General features: G+C 41.1%; 3 protein-coding genes and 1 long non-coding RNA gene across 10 annotated transcripts in view; 3 read left to right on the top strand and 1 right to left on the bottom strand.

The window, feature by feature from the left end:
- LOC114644737 (butyrophilin subfamily 1 member A1-like) overlaps positions 1–9,484 on the top strand; it is a 722,023-nt gene extending 712,539 nt beyond the window's left edge. The window contains exon 12 of one of the 2 annotated variants that reach the window (XR_007934784.1): positions 9,367–9,484. The gene's annotated coding sequence lies outside the window, so the exon portion shown is untranslated. Of the gene's footprint in view, positions 1–9,302 lie in introns of both variants that reach the window. The other variant, XM_051926425.1, reaches the window with a different exon arrangement.
- The window catches only part of LOC127527483 (uncharacterized), a 1,026,648-nt gene that overhangs the window by 687,639 nt on the left and 314,658 nt on the right, over positions 1–24,351 (bottom strand). For all 3 annotated transcript variants that reach the window (XR_007934788.1, XR_007934787.1, XR_007934786.1), the window contains exons 2-3: positions 10,403–10,516; positions 10,144–10,175 (exon numbers count right to left, since the gene is read on the bottom strand). This is a non-coding gene — a long non-coding RNA (uncharacterized LOC127527483). The remainder of the gene's footprint in view (positions 1–10,143; positions 10,176–10,402; positions 10,517–24,351) is intronic.
- The window catches only part of LOC114645023 (butyrophilin subfamily 1 member A1-like), a 355,265-nt gene that overhangs the window by 16,813 nt on the left and 314,101 nt on the right, over positions 1–24,351 (top strand). The gene's annotated exons all lie outside the window — the stretch shown is intronic.
- Positions 1–24,351, top strand: part of LOC114644157 (butyrophilin subfamily 1 member A1-like) — a 339,284-nt gene that overhangs the window by 86,980 nt on the left and 227,953 nt on the right. For all 3 annotated transcript variants that reach the window (XM_051926427.1, XM_051926428.1, XM_051926426.1), the window contains 2 exons: positions 40–66; positions 5,323–5,361. In XM_051926427.1, coding sequence (XP_051782387.1) covers positions 40–66; positions 5,323–5,361 — 66 coding nt within the window. The remainder of the gene's footprint in view (positions 1–39; positions 67–5,322; positions 5,362–24,351) is intronic.

The following is a 24,351-nucleotide window of genomic DNA, read 5'->3' as shown; positions in this document are numbered from 1 at the left end:
TAAATAATTCATCTTTATATTCTTTTTTGTCTTCCCTAGAAACAAACACCAGATATGATTCAATAGGTGAGTACAATTCTAAATTTGCTTTTCTCTAATTTAGTCTCAGTTTGATTTCAGTTCCTTTGTGGCTTTTACTGTCATCGGTGAATCCTGAGATGTGTCAGTCAGTTTGTATTTTGATCACACAATTCACAGTTAGCGGCTGTAGGAGTCCACATTGGAAATCCACTCTGACAATGGAAGGACATGCAGACTGTCCACTGGAAACATCATACCAGGAGCTGAACTGGAGTTTGAGTGCTGTGGGCTGACAAACCTAACGTCACGTGTGCGCTGAGTGCCAAATGGCTCCTCCATTACACATTTAGTCCTCTCTCTAGTCGAGAGTCAGCACAGGGCCATAGATATGAGACACTTCTGCTCAAGGACTGGTCTGATGAGATCGACTTGTGCTGATTTACCTCTTTCTACTTGGCCACTGCTCATCTGTCTCCTGTGATGGTGAGGTGGCTTCTCAGGGGTCTTCAGAGTCCATGCATATCTGAGCAGTTCAATTAGTGAAGGCCTTGGTGTGACTGAATAAACGTGAACTGGTCAGGAAATTCTCAGACGGGAGATCAGGCCGGCCAGCCTGAATGTGAAGAGGAGACGATTTGAAAATGGTCAGCAATGAGCCAATGTGGCTCACCACGTTAAGTGAAGTCTTCTTTGTCTCCTTTGTGTTGGTGCTTCATGTGTGAATAGGGAAGGAAACCAAAAACAATCAAAAATAAACAGCTTTTTAAATTTATATTATGATTTTTGAATCTAAAATTCATTCATCTGTTTTCTGACTCCAATTAACGGTAGGAGAGAGTTGACACACGACAGTAGAAATCCATTTGTAAAGTGCCAGTCTGTGACTCGCACGCACACACACACACGCATACACATACACACTAATACTCTTAACATATTTATTGTTCATGTTTGGAATGAACAGCAGAGAAAGCCACGCAGACAGAAGAGAAGCATCCACACTGACTAGGCTGGGCAGCAGTGCCAACCTCTGTGCCAGCACGTTCACTTAATAATAATAATAGCACATTTGATTTGTAACACACTTTTCTTGAACCAGAGTGCAATAAGGCATAGCAAGACAAGAAGAATAAAAAGTATAAAGTAAGTAGTAAATAACAAAGTAAAAAACAATTTGCGACATCCAGTAATAAATACAAACAAAGTAGGAGAGTCAAACAGAAGGTCATTAGATTATACAAATAAAGTTCTCATCCTCCATGACTTGAAGTTTCCTCCTGCAGGGATAATGGAGAGAGCACAAGGGGATGGAGGGTCTGACGAGGCCACAGATGTGACGAGAGGCTGTGCCATGGACGTCTTTGTGTGTTAGAATGAGAGTTTTAAATGTGATGTGTTTGTGAGAGGAGAGCCAGTGCAGTGACGCCAGTACAGGGGTGATGTGACAGTTCAGTGACGTGTGGGTGCGAGTCTGAGCAGCACAGTTTTGCACACACTGGAGCTTCTTAAGAGAATTTGCTGGTAGACCAAAGAGAAGAGCATTGCGATAATCTAAATGATGAAGGGCCTTAGATGAAGACATGAATACTCTTTTCAGAAGCAGATGGTAACAGAAATATTCAGGGTCCTGCAATCTTGTGTTGATAAAACAAATACATTTTGGTAATGTTTTTAATGTGCGCATCAAACGTGAGCTGACTGTCATAAATAACTACAAGGTTACAGACTTTAATTGTAGGTGATAACGGAATTCTATCAACAGATGAACTAAAATGATTTATTTTTTGTACAGAAGAAGAAGGACCCATTAATAGAACCTCAGTCATTAAGCGATTTGATTGAAGGAACGTCTGTTGCACCCTTGACTTTGCTTCATGGAGTCAGTTTGTAAGGAGAGTAGTGGTGGAAGTTTACCCCAATATGGATTTGAGTGTCATCTGCGTAACAATGATCTCTTAAATCGTACATCTCTGTAATTTCCCCTGAAGGTTACATATAAATATGGTATCGTATGTAACGCATGTCACCTGAAAAGTCTTCACTTGCGACAATGTCCCTAGTCAACCTCAGAAGCAGACATATTGCTGTATATTGTGTGGCCACTAAGGGTGCCCCAGAGCTCTGAACAGCAGATACAACCACGTCAGACACCAACGGAGAATAACATAACATGTTTTATTACATGACAACACCTCAAAACTCTCACTTTAAACAATACGCCAAATAAGTGCTTTATTGTCTCCCTCTGCTCCTCCTTAGTGAGTGTCATCCTCTTCCTCCCAACTCTGACTCTCCAAGTGAAGGGAGACGCTTGCTTTTATGTTGGACTCTGGTGTACTTCTGGTGTCATGACATTGCATTCTGAAAGAACATATGGGGGTCACATGAAGCAGGTACTGTAGGCCAGGCATGTCAAACTCACTACCATTGGTGGGCCGCTTTCACTGCCATACGTGCGTCAGCGGGCGGTACTGTAACAAATACTATTATACTATTATACAAAGTTACTGTAGCTTTCTTTCCAATACTGAAAACTTTACAAAATGTAACACTTAAAGTTTAAAGTTTAAAGAAAAGCAATTTATTTCCATGCAGTCTCTATACAACAGTGTAGAATTAGAGTCTTAACCTCTTAGCTAGGTCCTTATTATATTACTAGGCTCACCCTCCTTTTAAGGCGACCGACTTTTATCCTCAATTTGTGTGCGCTCCATGTGTACATCAGGCATGTAAGTGTAGGGAATGAGAACATCAAAGTGCCCATTCATAACATCTCCCGAGTGCCTGTCCAAACTTGGAGTGTAGGAAACCATAATAATATACTTGAAACTCATAGGGGAACAACTCTCCCGCTGCCATTAGCTCAGAAATGATACCATAAGTTTGAGACTTTGACATTTCAGTGAGATACTGAAGCTCATTTGTATAAGAGATTCCTGATGGCATCATTGTAAATGGCTGAAACCTTGACCAATTACTTAAAACATGTCGTACAATGTCAGCCCGAATCTGTACCGCTAAAGACGGAGTTTCATGCACTAAATAAGCTATAGATGAGAATATAAGCAGCACCATCTCCCCTGATATTTACTATGCAGTGAGGCATTTGTACTCCATGAACATTAATTATTTCCAAAGACGTAAATTTGTCTATTTTTCCAGCACATCGCGCACAAAAGCAAGGGAACGATGGGAGCACCAGAACTCTGCTCACATCACGTTGCTTCGTACCGCAAGCCGCAAGTAGTAAGTCTGTGATAAGTGGAATATCGCTACGCTTTGCATTCACGGGACGGAAGGACAATCCCGACCACTTTTATATAGTGTTTTGATAATTGATATTCATTATATTATATTCATTGCTTATATAGGAGCCTTACAGTGTGAGATTTATTTCTTTTGTCCCGACACTTGGCATCTCTTGTTAGTAACCAGTTCGTCAATATCAGGCTTGAAATCTTGTGCAGCTGCAACTTTTATGAGGGATGAAAGGTGCTGGACGGTAAGTCTTGAGCGATGTGGGGTTTTGGTAGCTTTCATTAACAAAAACAATTGCTCACAAAGGTAAGTGCTTCTGAACATTGACAGTACTCTCGATGCCAACTTACATATCTGCACATACGAGGGTGGCAGGTAAGCATACAAGCCTGGCACACCAACTTCGTTGTGTTTTGCCTTCAGAATAGAATCTGACTGCACTTCAATCAACTCCATTTGGATATTCTCAGGCGCATTCTCAATGTTGTAAGAGAACAGCGCAATGCCCTGTTTGTGTGAACTGAAATCACGAAAATGCTCACTGAATTCATTGCTCAGTAATTCAAGTTGGAAAACAAATCCACCAAAAATCAAATTTTACTTTACTAAGTTTACTTCAAAGTTTATATTGTAAAATAAGCTGATATGCAAAAAGCCCCCTGACCTACAATAATTTTACAAACTCAAAATCACAAAAATATGTTAATAAACAACTCACCAACTTCTCGCGTCCACTTCAGATCTTCAGCTGTAGTCTGCACTAACTGTTCATTACAATACTAGCACAAAATTACATGAAACTAGAGCAAAAAAATGTGAAAATGTGCGGGCTATTATTACTCGTGATGGTCAGTTCTGCCCAGTGGCCAGTCTTAGCAACCCAGTCAGTAGTGTAGCCTTAGCAGCGGCGGCTCTAGGCCCGTGGCGGCCCTGGGCAGAGAAAGAATCAGTGGCCCCTTTGCCTGGCAATGTCAATACGGTATCTTATGCACAGCGGATGGCCACATCCATTGCGGACACTGCATAGCCGCCTCGTGCTCATGACACGCTTCTATATACGCGTGTCCGTAACTGGAAAACCAAGTGGCGGCCCGTGATATTCTCATTACGGCAGAACATTATAATACTACATATAGCTTACTGCTCCGACTCTAGCGACATTTGTAAATACAGCGTACTAATTAACAAGAAACACAATGTTTTTCGGCCACATTGCCATCAGCTGTGTCGTTATTTTCTCTTTCTGTTTTATATTCAATATATATTGGCGCGGCGGCCCCTGGGATTTGGTGGCACTGTGCAGGTGCACAGTTTGCACATGCCTAAGGCCGCCCCTGCTACAGCCTAGCACTTCAGTTGTGACGCTGCGGCTCATTAACTTGTCAAGGCTCGTGGCTATACTAGCAGATGACGTTTCCGGTACCGTAATGCCATGGGAAAACGCGCTTTTGTCAGAAGGCAGGAGTAAGAAAAGTCAATAAGTAACACCGAAGATGCAGAATACTGTCGTTTGTGATTGAATCAATAATTTTGTACAAGTTCAGTGCTAACTAGGATCTGTCATGCGGTCCGCACAGATTTCTGTTGCGGGCCGCATGTGGCCCGGGGGCCGCGTGTTTGACATGCCTGCTGTAGGCTCTCTTATGGAAGTGCCTTCTGGTGGCAGACACAGACCCTGGCAGGATTGCCCTTCTGAACTACAAATCATAGGAACTGAGCCAGTGGCTCACTGCCATCTCTCATATTGTAGGCTGTATTGTCCTTGATATTTCATCCAGTCCATCTGTTAAATTTCCACCACGTCCAGGACAAGAACCAAAAGCCATCCTGGCCAGGTTGCACAGCCTTTCATTGTGGCCTCCCAGCTGAACAAAGTATCAGCCTTCACCCCAGTTGGGACGCCACTCCATCCGGTATGACGTTCACAATATACAGTATATATAAATATTCATCTGAGGTGTCCTGCATCCATGGAGAGACTGGTGTTGTCAGTCCTACTTCTCTTCTCAAATGTTCTCTTTGTTCTTCTCTTTTTGTCTACAGTTGGATTCCTTCCTATATGGTTCCTGTACAAGGAAATTGGTAAGAAAAGATTTTTCTTCTTTGTATTAAAATGCAAAATAAAACTGTTCAAGATTTAAATGGAGGGAGAGAGTTTAGTAATTCAAGGGATACAATAAGAACGTGAAACATTAGTGCTAGAAATGACAAGTCCAAGTAGAGGCACTTTGCTAAGAAACATTATGGAGTCTAAGGATGCTTTCCTGATAATATTATTATGAATATGATTTGTATTGGATTCCATGTCTGAGAGTGAATCAGTATTTGATAATAACTGTTTGAACGTTCTTAGCTTACACACAAACACACACACTGTCCTCCTCTCACCCTGCGGTGCCCACTGTGCTGTCCTCTCCTATCTTATTTACGCCCACTCAGTAAGGTGCCGCCTTGTGTTTTCTTCTCATCTTCTTCTTTTATTTTAGTCCACTCTTCTTATCGTTGGTCCATCTATCAGATTAATGCAGTTTGAGGGTCCTGGGGCTCAGACCCTACCTCAGTAGTACTGGACACAACACAAGAGTCCTCCTTATCCTTTGTTTGCTGTTGTTTTTATTCTAAAGCTCCGTCTGCTCCACTCAGTCTGATTATTAAACATTTGGATTTCTGTCCTCACATTTGGATTCACCACATTAGTGGTTTTAACTGTAAACCCCTAAGAGTGAACAGGACCCCGTGAAGTGGGCATCACATGTCACCTGATAGAGGTTCAGTCCTCCACTGTCACTCTGATTTCTCAGTTCACACAGCAGTTTGTTTCTGGTCACCGACACTCAGACAGTTGGCACTGAGAAGCCATTTGAACTGACAATGAAGAAGACAAATAGCAAGGCCATAAGTAGGAGACAAACTGGTGAAGACGAGGGTCTTCTGGCACGTGTCTTATTGTACTACACCTGCAGTGTTCATTTCTGTGGTCACCAGAACACGGTCAGAAGTCTCACTGCTAGGACCTCCACTCCTAATAAACATCAATAATTCTCTTCCTTCTTCATCAGACGTCACGCAGATTCAAAGCCAAAGGCCAGTAGGCTGTTAATTCTGCAGATCCATTTTCAGTCTGTGCTTGGCACTCCAGCTATTGTCATGTCCATTGTTCTGCTGTCTATTATAAGGGGTCTTTATGAAGGACATTTGAGATGTAAAGATATTTTAAGATGTCAGAAGATGAAAATGAAAGTAAATGAAAGTTGTGAGTGAGAACTGAAGAGATGATGTTTTACGTTGACCCACCTGATTATTCACTCAGTAACGCAGCTCTCTTCTTCTACAGAAAAGTCACAACGTGTCACGAATGCAGGTACAATATTTGAACTGGGGGTCTCTGGGGGTCTCTCAAGTCTCACTCTTTATTGGACTCATTAAGTTTATTTCTTTATTTATTATTTTACAGAATGGAGGAGAATATGCAGCTCAGCAGGTACGGTTGATAAGCCAGTCGTGACCTTAGGATGAAATTCTCATTTTCTGTGTCTTAGTCTTTGTGTCTTCATGTTAAACGTGTCACCTTCATGACCATGAGAAGCAGCACCTTGTGAGCTCTGTGACTGTCCCCCAGGTCTGAGTTAATGGCTGAGGTCCCTCTGTGTGGGTGACATGGTGACACAGTGGTAGCGCTGCTGTCTCACAGTAAGGACACTGGGGTTCACATCCTGGGGGCTCCTTGTGTGGAGTTTGCATGTTCTGCCTGTGACTGTGTGGGTCTCCTCCGTGTGCTCCAAAGACATGCAGGTTAGGTGGTCCGGTGACGCTCAGTTAGCCCTGATGTGTGTCTGAGTGTTTGCCCGCTGATGGACTGGCGTCCCGTCCATGGGTTGTTCCTGCCTTGCCCTGATGCCTGCTGTGCCCCTCGACTCTGCCCTGGATAAGCAGGTTATGACAATGGATGGCTGCTTGTTCTGTGTGTTTAAAGGCAGATAAGCTGCTAGTTAAGGAACAGGAAGACCTCAGCCTCTACTGCCCCCTGGTGGCCTCTTTGAATATCGCTAGTTATCTTATTCCTATGAAGTTCCCTAAATAATCCTCTGTCATTAATAGTTGGATTCTCCTTGGCAGGCGGACATTACTTTATTTTGTGTTCCAAGAACATCAGACAAGTCAGTAAAGACAGAACTAAAGACCGGACCCTCCTCATGCAGACAGAACTCCACAGATGTCTTCCTCGGTACAAAGGACACTCGTTTGTCTTGTAGACTTTATTCTCAGAAGGTCATTTTGATTCGGTGGTCTCGTACCGATTAGCACTGCGTGTCATTGTCACTAATCCTGCTACTTAATGACTCCATGATGTCCCTTCTGTCACTTAGGACCCTCTTGTGTTTCAGTGCAGACCCTTTCTCAGGCCCACCATGAATTTGCTACATTTCCAGCATGTCGATGTTGAAGTATTTGTGAGATGACAACACTGAGGACACACTTGAGGTTTTCACTCACAACGTTTGCACTTTTTAAAGTAAACTGAGTGCTGCTGAGTGCAGACCCCTCAGTGTCCAGTGCTGTCCCCTCTTTAGTGCCACTTTGTGTTTTGTCCTGCTGTCCTGTCCTTTGTTGTCACCTTGTATGTCCTCTCGTCCCCCCTCTCCTTATTAAAGCCCCCCTCACGTGTACTGACCGGTCACATGGTTTCTCTGCTGACTGATGACTTGTGACACTTGTGTATTTGAGTTCATCGTCATCACTGACAGGCGGCCATCTTGTGTTGTTAGATTCAGGGTCATAAATTCAGTGCCCCCCCGTTGTCACTTCTGACAAGGAACTGAGAAACATAAAATGGGGGTCTGCTAAATAAAAGGCCACAAACGCAGTGTAAGGACGAGAAAAGTGACAGAATGACCGACAGAGCAGAGCAGAGCAGCACAAAATGAATCAAAGTGGACAGGAATGACAGGAACAGGAGGACAACAGGCCAGGGGGGACATGAGACCCTCAGGTTAGTGACGACAAGTCTGAGAGCTGCTGGTGAGTCTGTGAACGAGTGCCAGGCCTCACTGGTGGTCTTCTTGTTTGTGTCTTTAACAAATCCTCGCTGTGTGATTCGTCTTTTATTAAAATGTCACCGTTCTTGTGCTGTTGAGGTCACAGCGTGGTGATCGGGCTCTTTAGGGTTAAATGAAGATAAAATGGCAGACAGGCGAGTGGAGGAGGTCAGAGGTGAGACTACACAGGGGGGCCGAGCAGTGACACAAAGAGACACACAAGGGGCTTGGTGGGCTTTGGTTTGTAAAAATAAAAACTCAAAGGTGAGAAGTGAACACGAGCTGTTTGACGTCTTTGTCTTTTTAATGTTCAGGTCCTTCAAGGAGTGTAAATGTGTTGTTGTCTTCCTCAAGTCCCCTGATTTCCTGACGTCTTCCTCTTTTCTTCTTTCTTCTCCTCAGCTGATGTCACTTTTGACCCTGAGACTGCAAATCCATATCTCATTGTGTCTGAAGACGGGAAAGAAGTGAGACACACAGACACACGACAGAGAGTGACGGACAATCCAAAGAGGTTTGACTACTGTGCTATTGTCCTGGCCAGAGAAGGATTCACGTCAGGGAGACACTACTGGGAGGTGGAGGTCGGGGGGAAGACTGAGTGGGATTTAGGAGTCGCCAGAGAGTCGGCCAACAGGAAGGGGAGGATTACAGTGAGCCCATATGATGGATACTGGACTGTGTGCCTGAGGAATGAGAACGAGTACACAGCTAACATTGGCCGTCCTCTCCCCCTCCCCCTGAGAGTGAAGCCCCAGACAGTGGGGGTCTTTCTGGACTATGATGAAGGTCAGGTCTCCTTTTACAATGCCCAGTCCCGCTCTCACCTGTACACCTTCACAGACTCCTTCACTGAGCCCCTCTATCCGTACTTCAGTCCTTGTCTTAATGACGGTGGTAAAAACGCGACCCCTCTGGTCATCTGCCCCCTGCGCACACACTGACCCCTCAGTATTAATGTCATCTGTCCATCTCTGTGTCAGGTCAGAGCAGCACAAAGCCGATGGAGACTTTCTTTAACATCAGACCACCGAACTCAAAGCCCCCTGAGGTGTCCTGCTGTTTGCTGCTCGTCTGATTTTCATTTTCAGGATTTCTGTGTTTAATGAGACATCAGGACTGAACACTTGGGATTTTTAAATGGCGTCGGATCAAAGAGTTGGCTCCGTAATCAAATGTGAATCTTTATAATTTGATCTGAGGGTCTGAGAATGAACAGAAATCCTGAGTGTGCGTCTTTAATTTGACATTCAAAGAGGAATTCAACAAAGATGGTTGTGTTCTCCACAGCACTGGATTGGTTTTCTTCAGTGTCTGTGTGACGTCACTTGCTGGTGGTCAGTCCTGATGACCCTGAGGTGCCCACTTTGTGACATTAGAAGACTGAGAGGACATGAAGAGTGTGAGCTGAGCAGAAGAAATCTGAGACCCTGAATATCGAGACCACCGTCCATTTTGTAACTCGCTTATCTAATTCAGGGTCACAGGGGGCTGTCAATGTGGTGGGGGGGGCAACACGGATAAGAACCAACCTGCGACACCAGAGCTGAAGGCTGGACCACCAATCACTGTGTTAGTACGAGACCACCAGTCAGACAAACATGAATTCCTATCTAGCGTTATATACTTCTATTGTTAAACGTGGACTGAAATACACAACACTGTAAGTCTGTGAGAAGTTCATCAACACTGAGATGAGTTTGTGATGAAATGAAATAAAACAGAAATGAAAATAAAGAAAGGCAGGAATTACAAAAAGAAATCATCGACATCAGTGAGGTGTCCTCTGTAATAAAATGGCTTCTCGTGAACTTCTCTGAGGGTCCACCTCACAGTCCTGAAACTCCGGCAGACTCGGTGCTCACTAACATGAGTGACCTGACTGGAGGTCCACATTATCTGCCCCTCATCACCCACTGGGAAAATTTAAATTATGAGAGTCATCTTGTTATTATAGGAGCGAATGAGAAGACCTGATGAAGAGCTGAAGTCGAATCATTCAACTTAGCAGAGGCCATTTTATGAGGTATGTTAACAGGGCAGCCAAGATTTGTAAGTCCCTTTGGATTAAAGTGTCTGTCATGGACTTATTTCAGTGACACACACAGGTGGTCTGCTGCAGTGCTGGAGTCGGAGTGTGTTACAGAAATGACAACAATAACTTTAATACATGAACAGAGTGCTAGACGTGAGAAAAAGAACTGAAACAGAATTAAAAAATGGACGACTTCACAGAAATAAACACAATTAAAAATGACAACAGAATACAGAATTGTGTGAATGACACTCTCTTGTGGTCACGAAGTGTAATTAAAATAATTAAAAATGAACCCAAATTCATTAATCCTGTCCTCGTCTGAATCAGTTTATTTATTGTGCATTTGAGTGTGAAGGCGAATGTGAGACTCAGAAATGTCACTTTGTGTGTAATTTATAAATGAACTCAAATAGAGTCAGGCACAGAGCTGCAAGTGTGTTTGTCTGGTGTTACCAGTTACCAGGGGATGTGTGACTGGGAGAACTGGGAGGAAAGTCAAGTGGACACCAGGAGAACACACTAACTGCACAGAGACGCTGAGCATGCTGGGAAGTGTAGTCAGGAGCCGTGAGGCACTGGGCCACTTTGGGGGGTTAATAATAATAATAATAATAATAATAATAAAGTTACATTTGTTGAACAGAAGCCTCTACAAATACACGTTGGCCTGCAGCATGAAAGTTGACGTCACTGATGGAGATTTGCTGAGTGACTTTGTAGATAAACTCGTGTCATCAGCGTGATCTTCATGCTCTTCCTCTCACTAATCACACTCACTGCTCTCGTCTGCACACAACACCACACACATGTCGGTGGTCTCACTGTTTGAATCTTTGACTTTCTCACATGTTAATGAAACTCTAAACGTGATGTTTCATGTTTGTCAAGCAGACAAGTCAGAGTTTCCTGTAATCTGCACACTTGTCAGTAAACCTGAACTTGAATGTTTGCTCATCTTCTCCTTTCTTGGAGGAATATTTTGGAAGAAGAAGCCGTCAGGTTTAACATGAATGAATAAAACCTTTGGTGTATGTTGAATTTTCACACCCAGATAGTGAAATACGTGACACAGAAAATGAAGAGCAGCAGAACAAAGTGTGACAGGTGAGGTGTGACTTTGAGGAAGGCCACCCAGATATCTCATTAGATGGAATTTCATGCAGTTGTTCGTGTAGATGAAGAAACTTTAAAAGTTATGTCAAGACTTAAGCTACTTTAGTTTTTAAGTAATTTCAATGACGTGTGTCTGAGTAAATATTTTTTTTTATCTTTAAAGTATTAAAAGATCGAGGTTGGTTTCGTCCGTTTATAGGAGATGGACGTCTGAAGCAGAGCTCCGCTAGCAGCGGCTTTATTTTCCCACGTATTTCATATTATTTAGAGGTATCCTGTATTTTACCCGACCAAGGAACTTCCACTACAATATACAAGCATGAGTAACAAGAAGAAAAGTCAGAAAGAACCGGAAAAGAAACTTAAAGCTGCATCGAAGTCCGGACAGACTTCTGGCCTGAGTGCAAGTGTAAGGTATGGCATCACGGAGACTGACCTGGAACAGGCAGACGAGTGCGCAGAATTCCTGGGGCCCCGCTCCATTGTATCGTCTCCAGTCGAGAGTGAAAATGGGAGCGAAGGCGCAGGTGATACAGGTCGCGATGGATCGCCGATTTCTGAGGATCATTCGAGACTAGAAAGGGCTCTGCAGGACGTGCTCTCATCTACTCATCGCGAGCCTGTAACAGGAGCTGCATTTTCACTTGCGGAGCACGAAAGCAGAAGCGAACTGTCCGAACTGAAAGAGATGATCGCTACACAGATAGCTACACAGAAAGAGATGAACACTACACTGGCCACTGCCATGGTTACGGCCATGAATGAGCTTAAGAAAGATAACACAAATGATCTTAAGAAGGTGGCCATTGAGCTCAAGAAGGATAACAAAGATAAGGAAACGCGTCTATTTGAACGTTTCGACGTGAACTTTAAAGGCATGTTGGAGAAATTAGTGGAACACATTGAAGAAACTAACTCCAAACTGAAAAGGCTTGATGATCATATTAATGACGTTTCAGATCAGCTGGAAGACGTTAAGCAGGGACTCACGGCTCGAGTGGAAACAGCGGAACAAATGGCATCTAACGCCGATGAAAAAGCCACAGCTGCGAACTCGGAATACAAAAAACTTGGAGACAGACTTGCAGCCCTGGAGGATGGGTGCAGAAGAAATAATATAAGAATTGAGGGTATACCTGAGAAACGAGAAAGCTCAAGCCCAGTGAAATTTGCAGTAGAATTACTGTCTAAAATAATTGGAGATGACTTTAAACTCGACAATGAGATAGCCACGGCTTATCGCACAAAGATACCAAGCGCCTTTAAACCTAGGTCTTTTATTGTCCGCTTCGAACGACTAAGATGTAAGCTTGATGTGATGGCACTTCTCAGACACAAGCAAGAGATTATATTCGAAAATAATCTTATTCGTATTTTTCCCGACTTCTCACCATCAATAGCTGCAAAACGCAGATCCTACATCGACATTAAAAGGATGCTACGGGAAGCCGATATCAAATACAGCCTCTTGTATCCTGCCAAACTGAAAGTGGAAGTTCAAGATGGACATTATATTTTCTTCAGCAAAGAAGAAGCTGAAAAAGAATTAAAGAAGCTGTTTCGACACTTTTTTGAAAGTTAATTAAAATTAAAGAGCCGTATTCTATCAAGGCACGGGAAAGACCCATGATCTGATCGCTGGATCCATGTTTAAAGAGACTGGTATTATAATTATACATCTTATTTTCTTTTTTTTTTCTTTTTTCTTTTTTGTTTTTATCTGGACTTTATATGTTATATGTTTATGTTTTAATCAGAGTTATAGAGTTATAGACGTGAGGGTGAAAATGTGGAAGTGATTAAAGTAGGATTCGTTTTATTTATTTATTTTTTTATTCCTTTTTTTTTTTTTTTTTTTTTATTTATTTATTTTTTTTATTTTACTATACCTTAAAGTAGACTGTTTAACTTCATACCCTTGGTTTATTGCTTGTTCTACTATTTATATAATTACCATTATACTATTACAGTAGGAATTACCAGGTTTATCCTGGACTAGTTTTTAAAATCACTCCCAGGGTTGTTTTTTTTTTTTTTTTTTTTAATCTTAATATCTTAACTTAAAAGCGCTGAAGATTATTTCAAGCTTAAATATTGTTAATGAGAACATTTTCGGCAGATAGTATTAAGGATTTAACTGTAAAAGATATCTCTGTTTTAATTCTGTAACGCCGCTGCAGGGTGGGGTTTGTTTTGTTTTGGACGTGCTCTGTCTCTTCGTATGTCAGAGGACTGGAACATCGTGAAGTGGGATCTAGCCTCATGTGGGGAGGCAAAATGGGGGGGTGGGGGGATAAAGGGGGGAGAGAAGGAGAGCAGGTTATATTTAATCTATTCTTATAATCCTTATAATTATAAATATCAATGCAGCAACAGGCTAACATGCAACAACTCCTGGGGAATCTTGAAACTGAGATTAAAACTGCCATATTACCAATTAAAACTATAAAATGACATTAAAAACTCAGAATCAATTTCTCCATGATGGGACAGTTAACTTTGTGAGCTGGAATGTTAAAGGCCTGAATCACGAATTAAAGAGAAAGAAAGTATGCTCTCACCTAACAGGCTTAAACGCTAAAATAGTATTTTTACAGGAGACCCACTTACTAACCAAGGATCAGTTCAGACTACACAAACACTGGACTGGCCAAATGTTCCATTCTGGCTTTATAAAGAAAACTAGAGGGGTGGGAATTCTCATACACAGAACAGTTCCATTTGTAGCATCAGAGGTAGTGTCGGACCCTGAAGGGAGATATGTGATGGTCATGGGCAACTTATATAACAGTAAAATGATTTTGATAAATGTTTATGCACCCAATGTTGATGATAAGGAATTCATGCAAAATCTATTTGCATCCATTCCCAATGTGAACACTCATAAAATTATAATGGCTGGGGACTTTAATTGTGTTTTAAATCCACTCTTAGATAGGACTCCTGTGACAAGGGAGACGACATCTAATACTGTAAAGATAATTACACAGTTTTTAAATGATCACAACTTATCAGACCCCTGGAGGTTTCTTAACCCAAACTCAAGAACATATTCGTTCTACTCACCAGTGCATCATAGCTACTCAAGAATTGATTATTTTTTTATAGATAATAATTCCTACCTACAATTAAATCATGCAAATATGACACAATTGTTATCTCTGACCATGCCCCTCTAGTCTTGGAGCTAAAATCATTAAGCCCCTCACACTCACCTCGCAGATGGCGTCTTAACCCTCTTTTATTGGCAGACGAGAACTGCACAGAATTTATATCCAAACAAATCAGCTTCTTCCTAGAGACAAACACGCCAACAGAGGTTTCTGCAGGAACACTCTGGGAAACTCTAAAGGCCTTCCTAAGAGGCCACATTATTTCATATCTTTCCCATAGAAATAAATTAGAAACCAAGAAAGTATCAGAGCTAAGAAATGAAATTACTAGAATAGATGAAGAACAAGCCAGGCGTCCAAGTGAAGCTCTTCACAGGAAAAGGCAGGCCCTGCATACAGAACTTAACATCTTAACAACTAAAGAAACTGAACAACTTATTTATAAGTCTAGACAGCATTACTATGAACACGGAGAAAAAGCTAATAAGCTTTTAGCTCAACAAAATCATAAACAAGAAGTTCACAATGCAATACCAGTAATCACCAACAAGAATGGAGAAGAAATCATCGACCATAATAAAATAATGCACACATTTAGAGATTACTATAAGTCTTTATATTCCACTGAGCCCAAAGAAGACAACACGCAATCTAATGCATTTCTGGATAATTCACAAATACCACAAATAGATGCTTTAAGTGCTGAGGAACTAGATAAACCTCTAACGCTAACAGAATTACTAGACGCTATAAAGTCACTACAAAGCGGGAAATCATCAGGCCCTGATGGTTACCCCGTAGAGTTTTATAAGAAATTCTCCACTCAGCTAGCTCCCCTCTTATTGGCAACATTTACAGAAGCTAGAGACAACCAAATACTACCTCAAACATTTCGACAAGCATTAATCACCGTCTTTCCTAAACAAAATAAGGACTTGTTACAATGTGCATCATATAGACCAATTTCACTCCTGAATAATGATGTTAAGATACTCTCAAAAATCCTAGCTAGAAGGATGGAGAAAGTGCTGCCCTCGGTAATATCACAAGATCAAACTGGATTTATTAAAGGCCGACATCTATCTTCAAATCTCCGACGCTTGTTTAATGTTATATATTCACCAGTAAAATCAAACACCCCAGAGATATTACTATCATTAGACGCAGAAAAGGCATTTGACATGATCGAATGGAATTACCTTTTCACTGCATTGGAGAAATTTGGGTTTGGCCCGAATATTTGTGCTTGGATTAAACTACTGTATACCAGTCCAGAAGCTTCAGTTTGTATTAATAAAATTTGCTCAGACTACTTTAAACTAGAACGTGGTACCAGACAAGGATGTCCCTTGTCGCCACTGTTGTTTGCAATCGCTATTGAACCACTGGCGGTTCACTGCCGAAATTCTCATCAGATAAAGGGGATTGTCAGAGAAGGACTGGAACAGAAAATTTCTCTATATGCAGATGATATGGTCTTATATATATCGGACCCAGAAAACACTGTCCCCGCTGTTTTAACAGCACTAACAGAATTTCAAAAGATATCTGGTCTTAGAATTAATCTGAATAAAAGTATACTCTTTCCAGTGAACTCAGAAGCATATAATATTAAATTAGACACCCTACCTTTTACCATAGCAGATCAGTTTAAATACCTAGGGGTAAATATCACAAGTAAACATAAAGCTCTTTATCAACAAAATTTTGGCATCTGTATGGAAAAAATTAAGCAAGACTTGCATAGATGGTCAACCCTTCATCTCACTCTAGCCGGAAGAATTAACATTGTTAAGATGAATATCCTTCCTAAACTTCTTTTTTTATTTCAAAACATTTCAATATATATCAATAAATCATTTTTTAAACAGTTAGATTCAACAATAACCTCATTCATTTGGAACTCAAAACACCCACGTATCCGAAGAGCGACCCTACAAAGACCTCAGGCAGACGGTGGCATGGCTTTACCTAATTTTCAGTTTTATTACTGGGCAGCAAACATACAAGCCATAAAAACCTGGACACAAATAAATGCACATACACAGGCTTGGTCTGCAATAGAAGTAAAATCCTGTAGTACTTCTTTATATTCCCTGCTCTGCTCTCCAATAAATGAAAGTTATCGCAAATATACTAATAACCCAATTGTGCTTTACTCACTCAGAATATGGAACCAAATTAGGAAGGATTTTAAGATGGAAAATCTTTTATCAGTGGCACCTCTGCAAGGAAACCACCTCTTTCAACCTTCGCAAGTATATCCAGTTTTTAATACCTGGAAAAGTTTTGGGATTAAAATGCTCAGAGATCTTTATATAGACAACATATTTACATCTTTTGAACAATTACGTTCAAAATTTTACCTCCCAGCTACACATTTCTTTTACTATCTTCAAATTAGAAATTTTGTTAAACAGAAATTTCCCGATTTCCCCCACCTTGCACCCTCCACAATGCTGGAAAAAATACTGCTCAATTCCGAGGAAACAAACACTATTTCCTCAATATATAAAATCTTATTAGAGTCCCTACCTTTCAAAGATCCAAGAGGACATTGGGAAGAAGATCTCTTAATCAATATATCAGAAAAGGAGTGGAAGGTAGCAAAGCAGAGAATTCACTCGAGTTCTATATGCGCAAAGCATAGAATTATTCAACTAAAAATTATATATCGAGCTCATCTGTCTCGCCTAAAACTGTCCAAAATGTTTCCAGGCCAGGATCCAACCTGCGAGCGCTGCAACCAAGCTCCTGCCTCACTGGGTCACATGTTCTGGGCCTGCACCAAACTAACATCATTTTGGACAAAAATTTTTAAGTGCCTCTCAGACAGCCTTAGTATCACAATCCCTCCTAACCCACTAACAGCTGTGTTTGGTGTCCTTCCAGATGGACTTGAATTGGAGAAGGACAAGCAAACGGTGATTGCATTCACTACACTCTTGGCACGCAGACTTATTCTGTTAAATTGGAAGAATCCTAATTCTCCTCTTATAAGTCAGTGGGAAACCGATGTTTTATATTATTTGAAATTGGAAAAAATCAAATTTTCAGTTAGAGGATCTGTACAAAATTTTTTCAAAACTTGGCAGGATTTAATCAATATTATTTTAGAATAAGAGAATTAACTATTATTGCATTTAACTCCCTTCTCCATCTCTTATTTATATAGATATTTACTTCTCCCCTTCTTTTGTCTAATGTTGCCTTATTAAAAAGCTTAAAGAAATTTTCCTTTAGCTAAGCTCTCCTTCTCAGGGATGGGGTTTGATTTGTTTTTAAATTTGTTGGGTTATAAATTGATCTGTTTGTATGGAATGATTACAATGAAAATTAATAAAATAAAAATATAAAAAAAAAAGTATTAAAAGATCAGATTTATGTGACTTTCATGCCTGATGAACACAAAAGGAGAATTGTTGGAGATCACATTCACATTGTTAATTCTGTTCATGTCCAGACGTTTCTTCATTTAAACATCAATCCCACTGATTTGTGTGGCTGTCTGTTTTTATCTTTTTCTTTATTTGTATTCCTAATATTAAAGACTCCATTCATCCCTAAATAAAATAATTATTGTGTTAAGTTGTCAGGATGAAGACTCAGACTCAGTGTCCACAGACTACACATTTAACCAACAATACAAAGCAGCTACCAAGACTAAAACTATCTATCTATCTATCTATCTATCTATCTATCTATCTATCTATCTATCTATCTATCTATCTATCTATCTATCTATCTATCTATCTATCTATCTATCTATCTATCTATCTATCTATCTATCATGCCTTTCACATCTATCTATCTATCTATCTATCTATCTATCTATCTATCTATCTATCTATCTATCTATCTATCTATCTATCTATCTATCTATCTATCTATCATGCCTTTCACATCTATCTATCTATCTATCTATCTATCTATCTATCTATCTATCTATCTATCTATCTATCTATCTATCTATCTATCTATCGTGCCTTTCATATCTATCTATCTATCTAAAACTTCTCGTTTCTTTTCCTTTCTTTTTCTATTTTTCCACAGCCCGCTATCCCCACCTAGTGGCACAATGACAGAACACAACGTACTGTAAACACATTTATATTTTAACGACAGCTGTGTACTTCACTGACACCCTTCAGATGAGTCCGTGAGTTGTGGCAGAAACCTCCATCCAAAGTGACTTACAAATCACAATGATTGATTTCATAATTCAGTCATAAAGTAGCCCCCCGGTGGTCTCAGGTCAAGTCAGATCTTTTCATTCGCTCCTCTGATTTAGATGACAAGACGTCTTGTGTGTTTCAGGCTCTCAGCTGTTTTCTTTTTTATTGTCCACATCTTCTGATGGCTCTGAGATGACAAGTTGTCTTCCATTTGTGAATGTGGCTGCCCCTCAGCTGGAGTTCTTGGACCTTTTCATGTCAGATTTGCCCAAATCTCAATAACAAACAGGATGGTCCTGCTGAATGCTGCATAAATGAAATTCCCAGTAGCCATTGCAGTGTCACTTGTCACTTTGCTGCCAGTCTCCACCGCTGTGAGCCTTCTGTCTCTAAACTGAACATGAAGACCTGAAGAAGCAGAGCGCCAGAGCACATTTGTGTTTGTGTCGTCACACACTGACTTCAGAGGCCTCTTGTTATATTCTGATGCCATCACGTCTGTTACTGAATGGTGAGGAGTGATGAGTGGACCCCGCTGAGTTCACTTCACCTCAAGGTGGGCAAAATCGTGGAAATGATCAGGGACTTTGACAAACTCAGTGAAATGCAGTGACGTCAGTGGAGAAGGAGAAACTGAACCAGTTCTGAGTGGGCTCTACTGGTGTGGTGGTCTTCTAAGTGACCCTGAAGGAGATGGACACATCTGCTAATATGCTTGCCAGACTAACCACTGTGCCACCGTGCCTCCCTGAGATAAACTTAAATGACTACACTCAAAAATGATTTTTTTATATTTATTACTCCAATGTAGTTTGTTGTGATGCTGAAAATGTAATGCCATAAGTTTATGATATAAAAACAGCCAATGGTGACCAATGCTGCACAACAACAAATGATGTGAAAACGTCCATTAAATAAAGAGATAATAAAATCTCACATTACTTGTGTCTCATCATCCACATGTCGGTTATCCAGTCATAAACTCAAAACGTGTAAAACTCAGGCGTATTATAAACAGATACTTCTAGAAAAATCAGCGCATGTCACTAACAGGAACTGCAAGTCACATGGGATTGACACTTTGAACTGAAGACAGGAGTATTGACCAATGAATAAGGGGGAAGGCGGGTCTTCAGTTCAAGAGCACAGCATTATGGGAATGCCTTTAATGTTGATGACATGTGCTGATTTTTCCATAAGTATCTATTTAAAGATATAAAAAAAATAAAATCAATGTGTGTAAATGGCACCCTCTGGTGGTCATAAATAGAATTAGAAATGTGACCAAATCCTTCAGTGCTCTTCTTGTTTTCTGTTCATTTTAGCATTAAGGTCCATTTGAGTCACACAATCTAAGTTTGATTATAATTTTAACAACAATTTTTAATGCAGTCAGACCCTCAGCCACACTCCCTCTCAATGGACATTTTGTTCAGCACACATTTCAGTTTTCAGGTTTTGTGTTTCATGTCCAAGTCTGTGGTGTCACATTCCCAATGACGACATGTTGATGATGACAGTCGTGTCACTGGAGCCTCCTCTCGTTGTCACTTTATGGTGGAGCAGCGTCACAGGAGTCTTTGGCTTCCTTGGATCTTTACACAGTTAAATGTTGAGGTCTTTGAGTGTGATGAGGTGACAGAAGACACCACAAAGTCATACTGGACAGGGAAGTCACCGCATGTGGGCCACTTGGTCCATCAGCAGTGGTCAGCAGGTGTTCAGTGTGGTCCGGTGGGTAGTCAGAAACGTGAGGTTATGTTCTTGGTGGTCTTCATCCTCCCTGAGTGTATCTTTGGTGCTTTGGGTGGACAGAATACACAAAAGTATGAAGTCCGTGTTGAGTTCTCTGCTGAGGTCTTGTCATGTCTGCTCCAGTATTGTCACCGTGGCACAGAACACAGAACACCACATCAGCAAAACAATTTGTGTTACGATTTACAAAGAGCTTTTTACACTTGTGAATCACAGACTGAATCGTCACTTGTGCCACCATGTTGTCACCCTGCTTTACTATGATGACAGTCCAAAGTGTGTCTTCATACCCCAAAAGTGAAGTTGGTCAGTAATATAATAAAGAACTTGTTTTATTATGAAATTATAAGTAAACTTTAAAAGAATTAATCAGACTGAGATCATTTTATAATTTAGTACCAGGATAAATCACAAGTCCCAAGATGTCTCAAGCTGCGTATTTTCTCTTCTTTTTCTCTTTCTGGTGCCTCATTTGTCTGAACTGGTGGCGCACTGGTCAGTGCTGTTGTCCCATCCTGGATTCCAGTTCTAATCCCAGTTATCGTCTCTGTAGATGTTCTGACCTCACTATTATGACTTAATAGACCTTCAGGCAGCTGAACTCCCCCCTTTATCAGTTTATCATCCTGCAGACCACCTTGACACGAGGCGTACGAATCTCCATCTTATTAACAAAGAGCAGGCGTGAAACTACAAAGTGAAGAAACAAAGAGTCCATAACTCAAAGACAAGTGAAACAATCCAAACACAGCGGAGTGACAAGTGAAGAGCAGCACACAAATAACAAACGGCTCACTAACGGCTTCTGAACTGTAAATAGTAATACATAACGGTGAGCTGGTACAGATATGAACTTACTGATCATGTGACCAAAGGTCTACACAGGCAGGATGAACTTGGGCCTAAAGAAGGTGTGTAGTTGTCATGGTTACACTAATTTACATTGGGACCGCCCCTCTGTATGGCGGCTCAAGAAGGACAAACATCACGAGGCTCACACACAACAGTATAGGACAATAATAAAATAATTAATATATGAATAAATATATCTTGACTATCTTTACAAACATGACCCCCCAGCTGATATCACATACATCACCCTTAATGACTGTGATGAAGTAATGAGAGCAAGTTCAGATACTGGCCTGTTGTAACGTTTGGTTTCACTTTCCTTGCCAGCTTTAACCTCAGCTGTACAGACTCTGCCATCCCCACTAGGAGCCCCTCTAGTTATCAGTCCAGGGGTCTAATCGTGTCTTTAGACTGACAGTTCCACACTAGGACCACATCTCCAGGTTTAATGTCGGCCCTCCAGTTTACCAGTCACTACATGACAACAGAGTACAGTTGTGCTGTTTCCTCCATTTGTCCCTAAAGCCATTGGCCAAACACTGCACTTGTCTCCAGTGGCCGTTGTGCACGTCTTTAGTATTGAAGTCACCAGGAGGACCTCAAACATGACAGCCATTAAGGTGAGCAGTGTAGAAGGAGTTAGTGGCTGTGGGTCTTCTGGGTCATCAGAGTGTAGCATTCATATTAGCCGTCACGTCAGCCATGAAACTTAGGAGATACTCATGAGTGAGTCTTACTGTCCCTGATTATAAAAATGTTCAGTCAGGTGTCCTCCGGGTCACATCTATCATGCATTCATACACACCTGCCATGTGTGAAGAATGTGAAGGGTTGAATGTCCAGGTACAGTCTTGTTCAGAGCAATATCAGAGTAATAAAAGTCAATGCTAAGGTCTGATGTCATTTATAACTCTTTGAACACTCCACTAAATTGAGTCCCTCTATCTGAGTGAATGTTGTTAACTGAGCCTCTAATAGAGATGAGCCATCTGAAGGCACTGATGAAACATGAAGTGTCCGTGGATTCCACCCTGATTCTCAAACAGGTAAATGTGACTGCCCTCTGTTACCGGTCTGCCTGACCTCCTCAAGTCTGACGTGACCCAGAAGTGCAAGGACTGAACACATCAAGCTCTACATTAGTAAAGGGAGGTTCTGGACTTACTGCTGGTAAGTCAGTCATCTTCTGAATGTGAAATGAGCAACAAAGTTTCCTGCAAATGACACATTAAATATGGCTCTGCTTAATACTGTTTTTGCACCAACAACACACGGAACTCCTTCAGTGAAGAGACGTCCTTGATGTTCAGTCTGCTCGTGGTAATGGCACTAACCAAGAAACAACATGAAGACTTCCAGGGATTAACAGAGGGGTTTCCTCTTTGACAGAAAGTTTAACTTCACTAATATGACTTCCAACTCTGAACGTCTATGGAGTGATCAAGATGTATTAGTGCACTGCCTTTGGGAATGGCTTCTCTGTTCTTGAGAGACTCAAACTCTTTAGCATATGCTGTGCCCTCCATAATGTTTGGGGTCCTTGGTGCCCCCCTGTGTTCCACAGTTTAAAACTACAAAGCAAAACATTGAGGTGTGATTAACGTGCACATTGCAGACTTTCATTAAGGGGATTTGCACACATTTCAGCCACATCATGTAGAAGTCACAGCACTTTGTCTACATGATGTCCTCCCATTTCAGGGCACCATAATATTTGGGACATTTGGTGTTTGTGATTTCTCAGGTGTGTTTCATGGCTTCATAAGATACCTCAGCTTGCTTCTACTGTTTGGAGTTTGTAGCTGCCATTGTTAAACATGAGCTGTGCCAATAAAAATCAAAGAAGCCATTGTGTTTGTGATGTCAGTAAAACCTTAGGATGACCTAAATCAACTGTCTGGAATATCATGAAGAAGAACACACTGGTGAGCTCAGGAATCACAAACAGACTGGTAGGCCAAGGAAGACCTCCACTGCTGACGACAGAAGAATCCTCACTGTGGTCAAGAAAAAGCACCCAATGCCTGTCTGACAGATCAGAAAGAGTCTTCAGTAGGCAGAGGTGGATGTATCAGAGATGACTTTCAGCTGAGGACTTCATGAACACAAATCCAGAGGCCATCTTAATGTGCGCTCAGGTTTATAAGTCATGATAAGTTCAGACAAGTAAGCCGGACCTCGGCCATTTAATGCTTTATATGTTAAAAAGAGGATTTTGAAATCTGCCCTAAACTTAACCGGGAGCCAGTGTAAGGATTTAAGAACTGGAGTTATGTGTTCGTATTTTCTTGTTCTTGTAATAATTCTTGCAGCAGCATTTTGGATTAACTGGAGGCTGTATAAAGAACAGTTTGAACATCCAGTGAACACCGCATTGCAGTAGTCAGTCCTACTAGAGATAAATGCATGAATTAGTTTCTCAGAATCCTGTTTATTTAGAAAGCGCCTTAATTTCCTAACATTTTTAAAATGGAAGAAACCTGATTTGGACAACTTTGTAACATGTGCTTTAAATGACAATGATTTAAATGATTTTAAAGCATTTACAACTTTAACAAGATCTTGAAGCACTTGTTGCAATTCGTCCTCCATTCCTTGTGTGACACGTGCTTCTCTGTGAAGTATGCAGTGTGTATCCATGACATTTGGAGCTCTGGTCTTTATTAACATGATGACTCCGCTGTGCTTGCCTGACATGGCAGTGGTGCCATCCTTACAGATGCTCACACAATAAGACCAGTCAATGAAATTTGGCTGAATGAACGCATCCAAGATTTGAAAAAATGTCCTGAGCTGTTGTCCTCCCCTGAATTTCTTTGCAGAATAAAACAAACCCTCCATCTCCAGTAAATCTGACATCTGTGCTGTGTTAGCTACATCTGTGCTGTTATCCAACTACAGCTCCAACTGTTCAGTAGTTGTGTTTCACCTGTTCCAGTTATTAGTCTGTTACCTGGTCAGCCATGTCAGATATCCATCTACACACAGTG

Source organism: Erpetoichthys calabaricus, chromosome 4 (assembly GCF_900747795.2).
Source record: "Erpetoichthys calabaricus chromosome 4, fErpCal1.3, whole genome shotgun sequence".
Taxonomy (NCBI): domain Eukaryota; kingdom Metazoa; phylum Chordata; class Cladistia; order Polypteriformes; family Polypteridae; genus Erpetoichthys; species Erpetoichthys calabaricus.
Note: the sequence above shows the minus strand (reverse complement) of the source record. Positions and strands in the feature narration are given on the sequence as shown.